Source organism: Hyposmocoma kahamanoa, unplaced genomic scaffold (assembly GCF_003589595.1).
Source record: "Hyposmocoma kahamanoa isolate Upper Pololo Valley unplaced genomic scaffold, ASM358959v1 88947, whole genome shotgun sequence".
NCBI lineage: Eukaryota > Metazoa > Arthropoda > Insecta > Lepidoptera > Cosmopterigidae > Hyposmocoma > Hyposmocoma kahamanoa.
Window position 1 is genome coordinate 11,768 of NW_020654518.1, and position 19,481 is coordinate 31,248.

At 37.6% G+C, this 19,481-nt stretch overlaps 1 protein-coding gene across 1 annotated transcript in view; it reads right to left on the minus strand.

Annotated features, from left to right (window-relative positions):
- The window catches only part of LOC113236096, a gene marked incomplete at both ends in the record, with an annotated part of 26,528 nt that extends 7,928 nt beyond the window's left edge, over positions 1-18,600 (minus strand). The window contains 7 exons of the mRNA XM_026472081.1: positions 815-974; positions 5,135-5,340; positions 7,563-7,742; positions 10,489-10,655; positions 11,330-11,443; positions 14,510-14,599; positions 18,454-18,600. Of these exons, the coding sequence (XP_026327866.1) occupies positions 815-974; positions 5,135-5,340; positions 7,563-7,742; positions 10,489-10,655; positions 11,330-11,443; positions 14,510-14,599; positions 18,454-18,600 (1,064 nt within the window). The remainder of the gene's footprint in view (positions 1-814; positions 975-5,134; positions 5,341-7,562; positions 7,743-10,488; positions 10,656-11,329; positions 11,444-14,509; positions 14,600-18,453) is intronic.
- Positions 18,601-19,481: the final 881 nt, after the last annotated feature.

A 19,481-nucleotide genomic window follows, 5' to 3' on the forward strand; every position in this document is an offset into this window, starting at 1 on the left:
TACGCACTCCAACCTTTTTAAGAACACTTTCAATTTGATCTGAGAATATTCTTCATGGTCGTCCTTTTCTATTTGATTCCTTCTCTTGTTCTTCTCACTAAGCACTCCAACCTTTTTAAGAACACTTCTCAATTTGATCTGAGAATGTTCTTCGTGGTCTTCCTTTTCTAACTGATTCCTTCTACTTACAAAACTAGCAGTAGAGCACCTTGCAAAAGAGTTCGTCCAGAGAAGTACTGCCATCTTACCTATTTCAGCCGCCAAGCAGTAATGTCAGCTTTACTGTGTTCCGATTTTGAAGGGAAAGGGTGCTGGTGAAATTACAGGCACATGGGACTTGTCAACTTACGTCTCACGGGCGCAGTGGCAGTGTCTCTCAGATCTTTGTGATTTAAAACTTTGAGTGGCACTGCAACTGTTATGGACAGGCATGCAGCTTACCATTAGACGCGCATGTTCGTCCCGTCACTTGATATTAACAAAAAGATACATTAGCTCTATATTTCACATTCATTCATCCTCCATGTACCCAAATTACCTCAGCCGAGGACCTCAGCATACCCTTTTCTATTTTTGTCATTACATCCTCTTTTAAACCACCTCTGTGAACGAATAGATCACAGTATTTTTCATTCTGTTACATAACCGCACTTAATAATCAATCCTATTTATCGAGTTCTTAGGTTTTCGCGATTGTTACACATAGGAAATGATAGTTTTCTGGATTTCGCCCACCGCTACTCTAAACACGAGTTTTAAAGACAGTATCGTGAACCAACGAAGAAGAAGAAAGAATATGAAAGATTTATCTTACTGGAGTAGTTCCAATCCTGAAGAAAAACTTCAACGGCTCCAGCTCAACTCCTGGAAGCAACTTGTACTCGTCGTCGGCAGACCAGCTCGCTACAGTCTGTAGATTTTCCTCCGGTTTGTACGTCGAGAGTATGAAGCGCGATCGGAGCAAGAGGGCAGATCTGATTAAAATTAAATTAAAATGACTACACCTGTAGTGCAGACACATATCTTTCTACATAAGTCTTTATGGATACCCCTGAGCCCAGGGAGACTCAGGGGTTATGTGGGGACTCTCTCTCCAGACTGGAGGGCCTACCCCACTAAAACCCCCCCGGGTTTCCCTCTCGCCGGTTGAGTCGGCGCCGTGGGATCAGTGAACATTCACCACGACGCTGCCCGGCCGCCTAGCTTACGCCAGGGCTCCCGCGCCAACGGAGGGGCGAGTCGGTTGTCCTCCGACCCGCCCCTCAGACGAGTGAGGCCGTGCAATGCAGGCTCCGGAGTCCCTGTCCAGAGCCCGCTGGTCTCACTAGGGGATCAGGCGAGCAGCGAACTGCCTTCGCCTTCTCCCCGTACGTCTTTATAGTGACCCCCTCTATAAACCTCTTGGTTATTATGGGAAGGGAACTATAACCTGTGCAAGCAAGCCCGTACAGGGACCATCCTAGTCAGGCCCTGACCACATATCAGCCCGTTTAGGTGGACTTTATCCAGTTCTCTGTAAGGCTAGTGAGCCGTCCCGGGTACACGTCCAGCACCATCCCTGTTTTCCAGATTAGTACTGGAGCTTTACGCTCGCTTCCCGTCGCGCTCTGTCTAACTAACGGTTGCCACCGCCGAGCCGTCGACTCTAAGTCGACTACTAAATCTCCTCATTGGTGGCGGAGCTGTGAGGCGTGCTCACTTGGGCCGGTTGCAAGACTTTGAAGTCTATTTAACCAATCAGGAGGCAGTAGAGCGTTTGAGCAGCGTCATATTAGATTTTTTTTAATACGACGTTTTTGTTTACTCATTTTCAATAATTTTACAGCTTGATCACCATTGATACAGTCTTTTATGAGAGCAAAGATGTTCGGAGATAAGTAGTTCACGAGAAGTTTTACTTTCATCCCAGAAGAAGCACCACCAATTTATTCAGACATAAAATTCTCAACTGTGTGTTACCAGTCTTACGTCAAACAATCTTATTTCAATGTAAGCTTAAAGTAAGCTTATTATAATATTAACTCATATTCGTGTCACGACGAATCTGTCAACCAAGCAATGTATTATTGCAAAAGTTATTGAAAGAAGGAATGATTTCCCAATATTGTCTATTCCTTACTAAAAATAAGAAAGATATAACGCTATATGAACTATATAATATCAGAATATCAGAGTTGGATTGTTTTGCATGCACAACCCGACAAATGCTGAGTAGTGACCATTTTGGATCTCAATGTTTAATATTAAGATTTTCTTTGTGTTACTAGTAGAGACCAAGTAAATATTATTTTCTTTCTTTCTTTCTTTCATAATGCCATCTCTTTCTTTTTTGATGTTCCGAATCGTCCTATCGTAGTGTAATGTTAAAGTGCTTAATATTATTTACATTCAGAGAATTTTTACTGCCATAAAAAGAAAAGTATGTAATAATGAAATCTTTAATAGATTTTTTTTAGAATTACGTTATTTTCAATTAATTTTCCGCATTTTCATGAAGGAAAATAAATAAAACAAGTTGAGTCTTGATTGTCACGTTGTGAATTCGGAATTATAGTCTAGTGTCAACTGTTAGTTTCGCCAAGGAGCGTATAGATGGCGCTGTCATAATTTTGCGAAATAAACATCGCGTATTTTTATTTAACGAGAAATTCTTTCCTATGTGCCATTAAATAAAAAATAAATAAAATATTGAAGAGATATCTGTAAATAAATAAGTTCAACTTAACTTTTAATCGTTACAAATCAATATTAAGACGATAAAACTGAAAATAACATTGTTTCCATTGCATCCGTGGAACTATTTATGATTGCTAAATTTGACATAGGAGTGAGTGAAGTCACAAAGCTGACAATAAAACATCATAGTTTTAACATTACAATAAGCTTACTTTAAGCGCGTTATGGTACGGGAAGTCAAAGTAAGGTTAAAGTAATATTGTTTTAAGAGGCTGTGGTAGGCCCCCAGGTTCAGTCGGTTTCGCATTAAATATCTCGGGGTTTAATATCGCACCGCACGATCAGCCATATTTGAAGTTAAAATTGTCTTCGTTGTTAAATGCGATGAATCCGTTTTGTCGGTCATCATCACAAGATAGTTTTAACACTATTTATTGAGATACAATTTTTTGAGTTAATTAAATTGATACATGAAAGAATAAACCTTTGGAAGAAATAAACCTTTAATTAACTCAAAAGGAACATGGTTAAATTTTAGATAGGAGAATATGACATTGTATGACAACTAGGCATAGACAGATAAAGTATTGCGTTACATTTGTGTAAATAGTTTAAGGTTGAAATAGTGAGTAAAATAAAGAATATTATGCCTGTTTGGTCCGACTCGCGCGCGGATAAGCGCATATTTTTTTTTGAAGGTTATTTTGCAGTTGGCCGCTGATGGCCTTAACTGAGTCACCGGATTAAAGGGCGAGCTGAAGGCTCATAACCCCTAAAATAAACTTAAAGCTAAGTAGCGGGCCTGAGGGCGCCCAAGTGGGCACGGACCTCGGCTCAGGGCGCTACTGGAGACTTCCGCCAGAAGGGCGTGCTGTAGGAGAGAATTTACCAGTGTACGTGCTGAAATGACTCTACGACCTCGCCGACGAGGACGGTTGGTGCGTGCGGGACGGGACTGACTAGCGATCTGGTTGGCCTTCAAAGTGGCGAGAGTGATAGGGTCGTCAGGATCGTTGAGGACTTCCCTTGGCCGACGGGTCCTACGTACGCGGTGGGGTTGTTCCCTGAGGGGGTCGTAAGAGGATGCAGCCACCACGAGGGGGTTGGGGTGGTGAGGAGCAGAGTCGAAGTATTTCCTCGATGCCTGTTTCATGAATTGGGCTATTGTGGGGAGCCGTAAATCTATGTGGAGGTTAGCGTTGCGCAGGTACCACGGGGCACCCGTCGCGTTGCGCATGAATCTATTTTGGAGAGCCTGCAGGCGGTGTATGAGCGCGGGAGTTGCCTGAGCGAACGCGACGCTGACGTACGTCATGATTGGGTGGATGCAGGTCGTGTACAATCTCACCTTATTGCGAAGGGAGAATTTGCTATGCTTGTTGAGAAGGGGATGGAGCCGGCTCATAACAAAGTGGGCGCGATCGCGGACGGTTTTCACGTGTGCTTTGAATGGCAGGATAAGCGCATACGCAGCTAGGGCGACTACTTATACACCTGAAGCGGGGGCAGGGCAGTATAAGTAGGTCGCCCGGCACAAATCGCTTGCGAGCGCACGACTATTTATTTATTTATTTATTTATTTATTAATAGACAAAATGTGTAACATAACAGTTTGCACCATGGCGTTACGAACATTCAGTTAATAACAATTTAAAAAGAAAAAAAACAATTACACAAAACAACAAGAAATAGAACAATAAAATAAACTTAAAATTATCTACTTACTAATTCATTCCTACATCTCTCCAAAACTCTCTTCCATTCCGTCATCAGTCTCTCTATCCCAGTCACAAACACATCACACTGCGGCGATGCTGCGAGCATGGAGTTGAGGAGTGCAGTCGTACGTGGAATAGGCGAGTGTCGGTGCAGTTCAGTGCGAGAGGGCTCGATTGCCAGGAGGGGCACAACACGTCGCCTGTTGCAGTAATCATCAGGGACCCTGAACCTAAGGATCTTTTCCACTAGGCTCACACTGTCAAGACTAAGGCAGTTATGTACCACTTATATAGTTTTTAAGACGTTATGTACAAATTAGCAGTAACAAATGTACAATACAAAAGTATTTGTAATAGATTAATGTGTGAAGGATGAATAAACAGTACAAAGGGGTGAGGTAACTTTTGGCGGGAAAAGGAAGGCTCAGTCACCTATAAAAGGCGCACTGGCGCCAATAGACACACAGTCGAAAAACAGCCTAAGCTCGAGATACATAGAAAAACCCGAAGAAGAGCCAGCAGCCGACCTACCAGACAAAAGCCAGCCTCCAGATCTTCACAGTATATACAATCACACAGTATTGTTATATAGTAATTAGTCTTTTTTTCCATCCTCTAAGGCGTACAGTAAAACATTTTGAAATCAGTAGCGAGTACCATAGACAATACAATTTTGATTCAGAACTGAAAAGAGCACCTTTGTGATATGGTTTACGAAATTATAAGAAAAATACATTTACCTGTCTTGGTCCCAATAGAAAGTTGTGTCGTTATTTATCTCAACATCTTCAGCAAACAATCTCCAAATTCTAGCTCTTGTACCATTAAGTTCCACCGCTGGGGCTTCGCAGTCCAACTGTACCACTACGGGGTCTAATTCGCGTTCCAGCTTGAAATACGAGTCTGTTATGTAGGATAACAGGCTATTGAGGACTAGTTGTTTTCTCTGGAAAGTTATTTTTAAAATACTAAAGCTTGCAGGACTGTATTACTAACATCATTTATAAACAACAACTTTAATTCTGTTACTTTTAATAATTTATCAAATTTTAAGTCCTTTCATACAAAAATAAAAATTTTAAATACATCGCTAACAGTCCGATGCAAAATATAGGACTGAAGAGGGTCGTCGGGGAGGACGCTTGTACGTTTGAACTTTGTACCAAATACAGTTCTAAAAAGTGTCAGATAGTACAACAACAACTTAAAAGTTTATTTTTGGTATTGTACAGTCAACTACCTAGCTGTAGCTAGCTGGCTATACATGAGTGGTCAGGGAAAGCTGTACTATCACTAACAACCCTAGTTGCCTACCTAACAGCCTAGCCCTAACCATACGCTACGGAATATATACTTATATAAATAGTAGGGGAAGCCTGTCACCGTGCGACCTAAGGCAACAGACGGAAAGGGGGAAGGATAAGGGTGCTTTAGGAAATGGTTTTCTCACTGCCAGTCTCACAGACTCACAAGACTGATCAGATAAGCTAACGGCTAAAGGTGTCTTGGCCGCAGTGAGAGGATGCTGTAGTCAGGAGTGCTCCGTTGTCAATAAGACAGCGTTGATGTCTGAATTCAAAGAGGGTTTTATTTACAAAACTTAAGCTATTTATACAAAACGGTATTTATGTGTGTGTGACTATAAACAATATTATTTTTAAATGTATACATAAAGTTAACTACTCTACTCAGCAGCCTAGTTCAGAACGGTCATTGCACTGCTGAGTAGTCTATTGTCATCACTTAGCAAATGTCCGGTCAGGTTGTCTGTTTACGTCGCGTGCACGTGAACAGGTATATTTATATTTTTCCGAATACGAATCCGGCCGGATCGAAGGAATTTTTTGTAAGTATTCGATCTTTGTATTAATAATTAAAAGACTAGTGGAGTAATTTCACTTAAAAAATAATTGAATATCAATTCAATAAAAATTTTAATACAATGAATAGCGACATCTCTAGCCAGGGCTGGTACCTGTAAAGGTATCTAACAGGGTGACGAAATACTTAAGATTTCTCATAGATGGCGCTATGGCTAAAAAGTCGTTGAAAAAACCAAATACAAAGATATGACAACAAACACATAGAAAAATTCTTGAGGTCCGCTGGTTCGTTCCGTGGCTTAGTTGGTATAGCGTCTGCCACGGTAAGCTAGAACACGGTCGATCGAAGGATTTTTTTCTGAGTGTTTGATGTTTGTATTAATAATTATAATTTATACACTTTCAAGTTTTTGTTTTGAGTTTGTGTTCAGTTTTTGTTTGTAACATATTCGAATTTAAATATTTATCTGGTTCAACCTGTCACCCTGTATACTCAACTGGAGTTTACACTTAGAGATTCATAATCCCAAGATCCTTTCTACAGAACATCATCACTATAGTAGAATCGTACGTGAAGCTATTGAAATTAAAAAAAAACACCGTAATTTCAACCGAGAAGACGGTTTTAAGCTTTCATCGTCATGGGATCCAGTTATCATCAAGTACGAAGTATCGCCCGACAAGTCGTCGGATGTCGCGAGTGTTGTGTGTCAGTCTAGTGAGAACCCTAGTGCACAAATAATCAATGGAGATCAAGTGCGGGTAGTTAGAAAAACTGGCACGGCTAGAAGATGCTGACACCTTAGAATAATAACGCATAGAAACCTAGTCCGCACACGCTAAGTGAGGCAAATTGAAGCGCGCCCAATGGGCCTACACGAGCGGGCGGGCCTTCAGTGCTCAAGGTCAACTTGCACCGCGAACAGAATTTTAGCTAAAAATGGCGAAATGTGCGGTAAATGAGTGTAAAAATACGTCAGACAAACATAAAATAGATACTAACATCACATTCCACACGGAAGTAACGCGTTTCAACTTGTATTTTTATATAAATATTCACTAAAACCGAAAATGAACCTACTACTAAAACTAGCCTACATGAATTTGATTTTTGCCTCACTTGTGACAGTTCGTTTGATATGAAACTATCATTCTATGCGTTATTATTCTAAGGCTGACACCCGCTTCTTCAGGTCCTTCGAGACCATAGACGTTGTGATACGTTCGAAACGTCGAGGTAATTCAAATGTTTTATACATGATTAAGTCCCGAATTAAAAATCAAACAAAGCGTATAAAATACGCCGTGTACTAAGCTTTTATGTCGGAAATAAATGATACTACACCTGCATATCACTGGGACAACTACACTCCTCCCTTTGCCCGGTCAATTTACAACACTCGCTCTGGTCAATATATAATATCATTGTAGGTATAATCATGTCTGAAGTGTCGACTGTACTTGGGTAGTCCGTGAAGACCAGGTTCCAGCGGTAGTCTCGGCGGACAAGCTTTTCCTTTACAGCCTGAAGAGAATAAGTTGGGTGTTAATTAGGGTTTTTATTCCGGGAATTGTCGAAAATTTCTAGTCTCATTATTCATTCTAGGCGTTATTCCGCCATTTGTACTGTTTTGTGTGCAATTAAGTTTGAATAAATAAAATAATTTTTTTGGTATTTTCGAGAGATTTCGTCAAAAATTACAGTAGCCTCGCTACTCCATGTCCATGTAACACGATTCCACGTATTATCAAATATTTTAAAGTAATTTACTATATTTTGCACTCACTTTTACGTGCAGAATAATTAACCTGTAAAATAAAGTATACTAGTATATTGTGTGCTTAATAAGGGCTGTGTTTAATTGTCGCCAAAGCGCCACTTGTTAAGGCAAGTGTTTTTTCTTTTGCTCTGGCCACAGACCACATAAATTTTGACTTTAAGACAATTTTCGCGCATAGCCACTGTATTGCACTGGAAGCATTAGCGGGTTTTTGCGTAGTGACTCTATTGCGCGTGATACAGTAAACTTGCGCGCGTGTCAAGATGTTGGAAGGAAAAGGGAAAGACCGCGCGATTGCGCTTGCGATTTGCGATTCATCAGTCGCGCTATCCGTCATCCTGCGCTATTAGCCTTTACACAGACGGTCTTTACGTTGTAACAAAAACAAATTAGCTTATAAAATTTCAAACAGGTAATCGTGCAAATTGCGTGTGCAGACTTTCCCGTGAGCAATCCTGTACGCTCCTTCGGTCATTCTTGTACGCTTGACCATTTTTGTTGAATAAATTAAACGCCAAATTGGCCATTATCCGCTCACGCGATACATGCAGCCGTAGACGCATACCACACCTAGAGGTGCCGGTGATGATTTTATTCCGATTTATCGGATATCGAAGTTATAACAGGTAAAAGAATTAATATTAGTTGCTATTTCGGTAACTACTCTAGCAAACCATAAAGTTTTTAATGCCTGGGTCTGTCATTTAAAAAAATAAACAACTTCACAAATACGTCACGACAATCGTGAGTGTTATTGTTTGGGCTGGTGATATCGGTGTTTATTTATTGAAAATATACCGTAAGGAGCGTTTTTTAAGTTTACCCTGAATATAAATGTTTATAAACTATATTTTAAGGAGTAATTTCATGGTAAACGTTAGAGCCACTCAAACGGAATATTATCATATTTATCCAAGTACACCAAAAATTTCATTAGTGCTTTTTAAGTGCAGGATTTGCGGTGTACTACTGCATTTTATTTGAGATATTTTTGTTGGTAGTACGGAGGGTATTTATTTAGCAATGCAGAATAATAATTTTTATTTATAAAAACTTGTATTTTAACTGAATGCTTTTCTAATTTGCGAAACCAAATAGCCGCCATTTTGCGGTAGGGGGAGCGCATCGCGTGAGCGGTTATATTAGTTTTTGTTACATAGAGGTTAAGGATATATTCTGCAAGAAATCCTTCAAAATGTGTCCTATGAAGATAGAGAGAATTTATTAGTTATTCCAGAATAAATGTTATCTAATAAAAGAAGCGAGTCCGGGAAGTAAGACTGAGGATTGCTAGTTGGAATGTAGGAACAATGACTGAAAGAGGAAGGGACTTAGCGGATGTTCTAGAAAGGAGACGAATAAACGTAGCGTGTTTGCAAGAGACCAAGTAATAATAATAATAATAATAACGCACACACTCAACACAGCCCCGCACTAGGGAAACCCTGTGTCGCAGGTGCCATGGACACACACATAGACAAACACAAATTACACCCAAACTCACGAGAGAAATAAATGTAAGCCATACAAAAATTTCTCCCGGCCCGGGAATCTAACCTAGGAGCTCTACGTGGCAGTCCGGCATGGTAACCGTTCGGTCACGGAGGCACACAGCAAGTGGAAGAAAGGTGTGAGTATAAAAATGACGACTGATAGGGGAGAGTGGAAGAAAAACACATGTTGCGCCGACCCCACCTAGCGTGGGATAAGGGCAGGAAGAAGAAGAATGTAGTCTAATTTAAGCGTACGGTATAATTATGATTTTCATTTTATTGTATAATTAGTACTTTTTACCTGAAATACAGGATTCTCCTAGTTTGTGTTACATTTTACATTGATTCGCATAATTAAGTAGTCTTTAGTTATTCCTTTGTTACAATAAGTTATTCTAAACCGAAGGGCCCTGCCGTTTCAACTGCGACGGATATTTTTTTATTATTTTGGTCAGTCAACAATTGTTACACCAATAAAATAACAGAAAAACATACATGCAAAAAAAAACATAAAACTGCACAATAAATTATGGCCGAGTAAAAAGAAACTTACAAAAAGAAAAGTGTAAAAATTAATTTAATCGTACAAATCTCTTGCAAAAACAAATAATGTTAACATCTTAAGACTAAGCATAAAACCAAAAAAAGAAATTAGGTGACAGAGTTTTAGGAAGGTGACGACATTTCGCGCTTGGTTCTTATTGCAGAGAAGTAGTGGAAATCAATCATTGCGTTGTGATCATTGTACAACTGGCAAAGCCTAGCAATAGGAGAATTTGCGCCCAAGACGTTACGAATTCGCATAATTGACTCCAAGGCATAATATACGTGCTTTAGTTTACAGCGAAGATTGTCTTAAGCATGAAACATGTCGGGTCGGGATCGCGGCGGGTATAATTCCGCGTATTCATAAGGACGACAACACACCGAGCGCGGACGCGACGGGCGTACGCAACGGTCTAAATGAGGTATAATGAAATAAAAATGGCCGGCTTACTCTCCGATAAGTATCCATAACAAATCCAGTCTCCCCAACAATAACATAAAAGCTGGGTTCAGGCCTCATGCTTTTCAAAGCGCGGGCCGAGTCCCTCGTGAGGCCCGCGTGAACCCACACTCGGACGTTGGAGTGGCCCAGCAGGGTGTATAAGGTGCGGTCTACATCTGTAATAATATAATTTATTCAATATAGATTGCACGCTCCATGGTCACGGGTTGACTACTCCAGTGCAACCGTTCCGAAATATCGGGAAAATAAAAAGAAGTCATACCGTGGTAAGAAACCTGATACTAGTGATAGTAATTTAGTCATTACTTATTGTATAGGTTCCCAATAAAAAAATTTCAACCACCAAAAATAATTGAAAACACGTTTTTTTATATTAACTTAGCACAAAATGGACAAGAAAAAAATTATGTATATGTAGTGTAGCTTATATAAAATAATACACGTTTTAGTTTCAAATATTGGAAATTTTTCCGGAAAATTTCCCGAAAAATTTGAAAAATATAATTTCGAAGGCTCATATTATGTTTTACGTTTAGAAATATCTTTTCAAGTTTTGTTTAGCGTGCATTATAATATAAACTTGTGTGACTAAAAACCACATAAAGAAAAATGAGATTTAAAATGATTTCACAACAGCGAAAAAAAAACGTTTTTATTCGCTCCATCGTTTTCGTTCAGTAACTTCAACTTTTGACAGGTGTTATCAAAAAAAGTCAAATGTGGAAAGTTAAAGGAAAAAATATCCGGAAAATATTTGGTTCCTCGAAAAAATAAGTTTTTTTTTTCAAAATGGAAATATTTCCAAGACACAACACTAACAACGACTTACCGCTCTCGCTCTCCAAAATGTACGCGGCATCTGTGGCATTTCGAGTCTCGAGGTAGTCGTCCAGAGCTTTGATTAGTTGCTGCGATGAAAGTGACGTGTGAAGGATGGGTACACCTTGGAAGTATTTAAATTACAATTGTTACTTTTATCAGAAAAAAAAGATAATAGTGACCCTTATGAGTTTTTAACCGACTTCAAAAAAGGAGGAGGTTCTCAATTCGACTGTATGTTTTTTTGTTTTTTTTTGTATGTAAGTTATGCGATAACTCCAATATTTGTAAACCGATTTTCATAATTCTTTTTTGTTGGAAAGGGGGGGAATTCCATAGTGATCCCATTTCATTTTGAAGAAAATCATCCACCTCGAAGGGTGGCTGTTCACGCATGAAGATTCATTTTTATAAATAGCACCTAACTTTAATTTAGGAGCAATTATTTTAATGGTTGATTTTGCTATTTCTCCAATTCAAGGCGTTTTTCTTTCAATATACTTTGAGTAGTGAGAACCGATTTTTTATTCTCCAGGGTCAAGTCCTGTATAGTGGCGAATTTAAGGATATATCAATAAAACTTAGCAAATAGACGTAATTCCACGTACTTTTGAGGTCGGTTTTTTTAGTACTCTGTACTGAGATTATTGTAATATTGCACTGTTGATACAATAGTATCATCTTCACTGACTACATACTTTTTTTACTCGGTCGCTATTATAATAATTAAATTATTTATTTACTATTTAATATATTAATAATTAAATTAAATATAATAAACATTGTTATGTTGTAAATCAGATAAACTTTATTTTAAAATTTGTGTTTAAGTTGTTGATATTGATAGTTATATAATGCATTTATTTTTTTTTACTTATAGATATGTTTAAGTAGTTGACGTTGATAATTATGTGATACATTTAAATTTTTTAAGTCTGTATTTAGCTTGTTGACATTTTGAAATCTTTTGTATTTTAATTGATTGAGCTTAATGACTAATTATAATCTTAAAACATTGTACACCCGACATGGGTATGAACTATTGTACTCAAACTACATGTAATATCTTTTTATAAGATATATTTATAATTTATAATATAATAAATGATTCTGATTCTAGTATTAACTCAAAAAGTGTATTTTTTTAGTATCGGTAAAGAACGAATTACTCACTTCTCTTCAAAGATTATTAAAATGTATGTACAGGTTAAAGTTTATTGCGGATATCTAAACAATTTCCTACATTGCAAGTATATTGGGTCAAGGAAAAAGTACGGACGTTTTTTCATTAACTTTTTAACACATTTTTCTCATATTGTTTTTAAACTTTATTAAACCATATATATGCTGTTTTGATCGATCACCTTTTGTCATTTTTCTGGTAAAACAATTATGACATAAGTGTAAGACTTCTGTGATTTCTGGGCGGAAAACTGAACCAAGTGATTTTCACAGGCCTCTTTTGAAGTCAGCTTCACACCGTTAAGAGAGTTCTGTAGAGAGCGAAACAAATGGTAGTGGGACGGGGCAAGGTCCGACCTGTAAGATGGATGCATCAAAACTTCCTAACCAAGCTCTGTCAATTTTTGCCAAAGTATCAAAGATGTGTGTGGTTCGGCATTGTTTTGATGGAAAATAACACCTTTCGAGTTGGTCAACTCTGGCCGCTTTACTTCAATTGCGCACGTTGACAGTAGAGAGTGGAAGCTATGGTCTGACCAGGTTGAGAAGCTCATAATGCACGATCCCCTTCAAGTGCCACAAAACTAATGGTTTGTGTTACCTTGCGTGCCGTCAATCCGGGTTTTGTCACCGTTTGTGCAGCTTCTTCCAGGTTGGAGAAGTTTTTTTTGCACATTATTGTCATGTGTCACCCACTTTTCATTACCCGTTATCAATCTCTTCAAAAATGGCTCCGTTTCGTTTCAGCTGCGTTTCGCAGATGTTAATATGTTTCACTGTTAATTCATGAGGTACCAAAATATCGAGCTACTTTTTGGTATCCACCTTTATGCAAATGTTGTCAAACTGCAGCGATGTCATAACTTTTTCAATAATTGGTTGACAAGAGCACGGCGCGTCTTTAGCGCAGAAATGTGCAGAACGAAAACGAGCAAACCATTTGCGAGCTACTGATTTTGATAAAACATCGTCACTATAAACAGCACTTTTTTCACAAGTCTACGAAGCATTGCCGATTTGATCAAAGTAATATTGTACACTATAGCGATTTTTTCTGAATATTAGCTCATTTTTAAAGCGCTATTACCTTTGCGCTGAATTGACAAATGTCACTATTATTGACTTGGAATAATCTACGGATACTCACTTTTTAAACGCTGTATAATATAACTTGATAGGGTCAGGGGTCAGTACTAATATTGTTATACAATTCTAAAGTCAACTATTGGTAAAAACTAGATTTGTTCAGAACTAGCTCACAAAAAGTTTGTCTCATTTTGAGTTAAGTAGATTTTTTAATTGTTTCTTACAATATTCTAACGATGGTTTTATTGACGTGAAGAGAATTAAATTCTACGTTCAGCAATAGTATAATCTTGAATTTGGCAAATTTTGAGTTACAACACTATTGTAATAATAGTGAGATTACCCTGCCACATTGAGACGCGCGGTGGCGTAATAAATGCAGGAAGATGTAAGTACTTCAGTCACATCATGAGGAATTTAACTTTTTAATTACTAAGCAAATTTTGGTATTATGATTATTGGTGAAAAAATAAAATACGCGTTTTTTTTCTATTTAGTAATTGAGTAACAAAATATTGAACAATTACTCCAATAAACATTTACGCCACCAAAATTTTTGGATATGTTCTGCTTTTATTTTGTTTCTATTTTTTTTTCACAAACTTCGTGTTTTTCTTTTTTTTTCGAATTTTGTTTCCTGTTTCTTTATTTTTTTTTCACAAAAGTTGAGCATAATATTAGTAAATAAAATATGGCTTGTCACATAAATAACAGCAAAAGATCAAAAAATAAAATTGGCATAGTGTTCATCAAACTTATCTAAAAAATGTCAATGTTTGCATATATTTTTCTTTATGAACAATTCAATTCGGATATTTTTTGTATACAAATGGAGTCTTTGAATGTTACCCTAATGCATAGAAAAAAATTGTTGGTGATTAAAAATTAATGGCAGTGGCGTAATTTATAGAAAACCCTTTACCAGTATTGGAAGCCAGTTGTTCAGCGACCTCCCAAGGACTCCAGGATAAGTCAATTATCATTGATACTCCTTGAGACACCAGCTGGCATACTACAACAAACACGGAAGAAAACAATTGTAATTTTTTTTATAAAAAAGACCGACTTCAAAAGTACGTGGCATTACATCTATTTACCAAGTTTTATTCAAATCAGTTACCGGAAAGTGCACGAAACAGGATTCATCCCCTAGTATGCTACCCTTAGAGGTGGAATATTTTCTTCAAATTTAAATGGGACCCATACTACCTCAGTATGGGTCCCATTTAAATTTGACCCTTTTTCCAACAAAAAAAGAATCTTCAAAATCGGTTTACAGAATGTCGGAGTTATCGCGTAATATACACATACAAAACATAATATCAGTACAGAGTACTAAAAAAAAACCGACCTCAAAAGTACGTGGAATTACGTCTATTTGCTAAGTTTCACTGAAATGTCCCCTAGTTCGCCACTATACAGGACTTGATACTGGAGATAATAAAAATAGGTAGTCACTACGACACTACTCAAAGTATATCGAGGGAAAAACGCCTTGAATTGGAGAAATAGCAAAATCAACTAAATAATTGCTAAAAGCAATTGCTCCTAAATTAAAGTTAGGCGCTATTTATAAAAATGAATCTTCATGCGTGAACAGCCACCCTTAGAGGTGTATGATTTCATTTAAAATAGAATGGGACCACTATCGAAGTACCACCTTTCCAACAAAAAAAGAATCATGAAAATCGGTTCACAAATACCGGAGTTATAGCGTAACATACATACAAAAAAAAAACAAAAAAAAAGAACATACAGTCGAATTGAGAACCTCCTCCTTTTTTGAAGTCGGTTAAAAATACAGTCGAATAAGAACCTCCTTTTAAAAAGATTACTATCAGAAACGCTGTCGCCAAAACTCAGAGTAAAGATTTCAAAGCTTTCGTAGTTATTCATTGCCTAAATGTTCACTGTTTAATTACAGGTTTCTACCACGATATGACTTCTTACTTTCCCAATATTTCGGAACGCGGTTACACCTTAGAGCTTAGGTTCCTCTTTGGTTTACTTAGGCAAGATAAAAAAATTGCTTCCTTTCTCCGCAGGAATTTGCATATTGTGTCCATTCTTTATAATATTTTACATAACCCTGTGTCTCCCGGGTACCTGAACGAGCGTTTCAGCTTTCTTAGGTCAGGATAAACCCTGTCGCTCTCTTGTTAGGTCCCAGTTATCTTTTCCGAGCTTCAATATCGGTTTCTATTCTCATTCCTTCGCTGTTCATGCGGTCACTTTGGAATGCATTTCCTATTACTGTTCACGACAGTAAATCGTTAGCTATTTTTAAAGTGAGAGAGAGCATTATTTATCTACTATTCCATCCATATCTTAGGTATTATATAATAAAACAAGTATTTATGTAAGTATTTATATAATTTAAAACTATATATATTATATTATTTTTATATTACATTTTTTTTGTTTTGTTGCGCTCGTTCTTTTAGTTATAGTGTCCCTTATTTAGGTCTGCAGGAAGAAATTTCTGTTAGAAATAAGCAGAACCTTTTGTTTTCCTTGTAAATGGTGACTTGTTGTATTTTTCCTATACAATTCACTATTAAATAAATAAATAATTGAAAACACGTATTTTTATATCACAAAAAATCACGAGGACAAAGATTATATACAATGTAGGTGCTATGTAGCATAGTTTATCAAGAGTTAGAAGTTACCACCAACAGCGCCAAGACCCATAAACAATAAGGAATTCTAGATGCACATAACACCATACGAAGATAACATCTGATGCTAACTAGAACTCGATAATGGAACGTTATCTTGGGACACAATAAATAACCCTAAAAGAATTGTTTTTGCATCAAAACAGAGCACATTCCGGGACAGCATTTTTATCTTAATGGCATTATGGCGTCAGACGAGATTCTAAAACATTCTCGAGGATCTACGTAACGACGCGACCACATCCTTACTGGTTGGTATAATCGCACACCGGCGGCAACGTGGCAGGTCACATAACTATAGATAATACAGGTTTTTGTAGAGCAGTAGAGCTCCTTGAGAAAAAGTTCGTCCAGGGAAATACTGCCACCTTACCTATTTCTGCCGCCAAGCAATAATGTCAGCATTACTGCGTTCCGGTTTTGAAGGGTAAGGGTGCTGGGCGGTAAGGATCACATTGGGAAATTATGCTTTAATTAAAAGATGGACAAGGTTACAGGTTTCATTCAATTCAATTCAATTCAATAATTTATTGCAAAACCATAATGTACATAATAAGATGTTACAAATGTAGTGAGACCAGTATTATGGGCCCTGTCGGGCACGCAACATAGGAGCTAGGAGAGAGGAAGCGCAATTTTATAGTAGTGTTTTATATACAGTAAGTATTCTAATCTTATTTATCATAGGTACTATATACTATATTATATTGTTATAAAATTTAATTTAAAAACAACCTTAACATTTATCATCATTTTGCGTGGCCAATGAATGTATTATCTATTAAATATTCGTTAATAGTGTAATAACAGTTTTCGGATAGGAATAGTGTTAATTTTTTTATGAAAATGTTGTCATTGTTTCATGGTCACGGGTTCACTGTCATAATGTTATATACTATCATTGACTTACAAATAAATGGACGACGGGTCTAATACAAAAACCACGAAAAAATGTCCCAAGTCAACCTATTTAAACGTAGTGACATGTAAAGGAATATGAAAAAGCTAAAACGTTGAATTTAAATTGTAATGTCATCGCAGTACTGTCTAATTTTGCTCGCTTCGCTGTCAGTCGAACAAACGAAGACTGAAGCCTGAATGACGCTCTGTATACGATTTTAACGTCCTATAAGTTCGGACACTTTTTAGCGCGGACCCGACGTCCATATAATTGTAAGTCAATGTATACTATGAAATCTTGATAGTGATTGGTCGTAGATGTAACAAATTCTGGACTATTGACATAATTTGAACTTTACCCAGTTGGCATATCGTTGATAGTTCAATACCTATTATAGTAGTAGGTAAGCAATTTCGATTTAAAATCAAAATGGCGGTTTCTGATTTTTGTAATTTCATTTAATGTGCTGCCATCTAGCGGTCAACAGCAGTAAGTTGAACGATCAACGCTTACGAGTAACGTGGAAAATTCGTCATGTTTAATTTTTAATTAGTTCTCCAAAAAAATTATACGATTTACTTTCGTTTTTTTAACAATAATATCTATTTCCTATTTGGTTTATTAACTACTTGAAAAAAGGAGAAGGTTCTCAATTCGACTGCAGTTATGTTTTTTTTGTGTTATGTTACGCGGCTCTCGGCAAACTCAGCATTGGTGAACCGATTTTGATGATTTTTTTTTTGTTGGAAATAGGATACCTCAGTAGTGGTGCCATTTAAATTTAAAGAAAATATTCCACCTCTAAGGGTAGCAAACTAGGGGATGAATCCAGTTTCGCGTACTTTCCAGCACCCGATTTCAATAAAACGTGGCAAATAGATGTAATACCGCGTACTTTTGAGTTCGGTTTTTTAACAGATCTGTTTCAACAGAAACAAATTATTTAAATAATAATAATAATAACGCTCACACTCAACATAGCCCCGCACTAGGGAAACCCTGTGTCGCGGGTGCCATGGACACACACATAGACAACCACAAATTACACCCAAACTAACGAGAGAAATAAATGTAGGCCATACAAATATTTCTCCCGGCCCGGGAATCGAACCTGGGACCTCTGCGTGGCAGTCCGGCATGGTAACCGTTCGGCCACGGAGGCAGTTATTATAGTTTTATAGTTAAAATGCGTATGCTTTATTCTAAGGTGACCACAAAGCGTTGAACAGTGTTTATTGAAAATTACACCTGTTTAAAAACAAAGTAAGTTTTAAAACTACCCACATTTCCTCTGAGCGTCATCCTGGTTCTCTCTGTCGAGTACAAGCAAGGCGTCACCAGCGCGCACATCGGGTCTCATCTCCTCAGCTACCTTCAAAGCTCGGGGTATTGCCTGCGCAAGATCCAGTTCGTGTGATTCGATGATGAAAACTGTAAGGGATTTGATTCAATAGACTTAAATAGTTTTTTTTTATAATATGTAGTGACGGAACGAATGAGTCGTGCCACTGATGGTAAGCTACACGCCTGTTCACAACAGTTGCAGTGCCACTCAGAGCTTTAAATCGCAAAGATCTGAGGGCCACTACCTCTGCGCCCGTCACCCTGAGACATAAGTTGACAAGTCTTAGTACCCTTCTAAACCTGAACGCAGTAATGCTGACATTACAGTTTGGCGGTAGAAATAGTTACCTATACGTAGTAAGTACTGCCTAACCTTACCTATTTCTGATGCCAAATAACTCCAAACTACAGGCACGTGAGACTTATTAACTGTCCCAGTGGCCGAACGGTTACCGTGCTGGTCTGCCACGCAGAGGTCCCGGGTAATAAATTCTCAAAACACTTTTACATAGGCCTTAGTTTGAATAACGAAATTATTCTCCTAACGTACTTATGCTCTTTTCGCTATTTAATCGCATCAGACTCTGTTCTTCGGATGAGTCGAAATTCTGGAGTGTTAATAAATTTTAAACTTTAACCCAGACGCTATATCGTTGAAAGTTCAATTTATTGCAGGTTACGACGTTCTGATTTTATATTGAACGATTAACATCTGAATAATTTCGATAAATAGAAACTTTAAAATTCATTAAAATAACACTTCCCGATGGTATGAAACACGACCATGGGTAATTTTTTTGGTGCCGCTATCATTATTGCACTCTAGAACAGCACAATAAGGCATTTTTCTAGGATTTTAGAGAATTTGCATTAAGAATGACACAACCATACCATATAAAGCGATAATCTCAGTACAGAGTACTAAAAAAACCGACCTCAAAAGCACGTGGAATTACGTCTATTTGCTA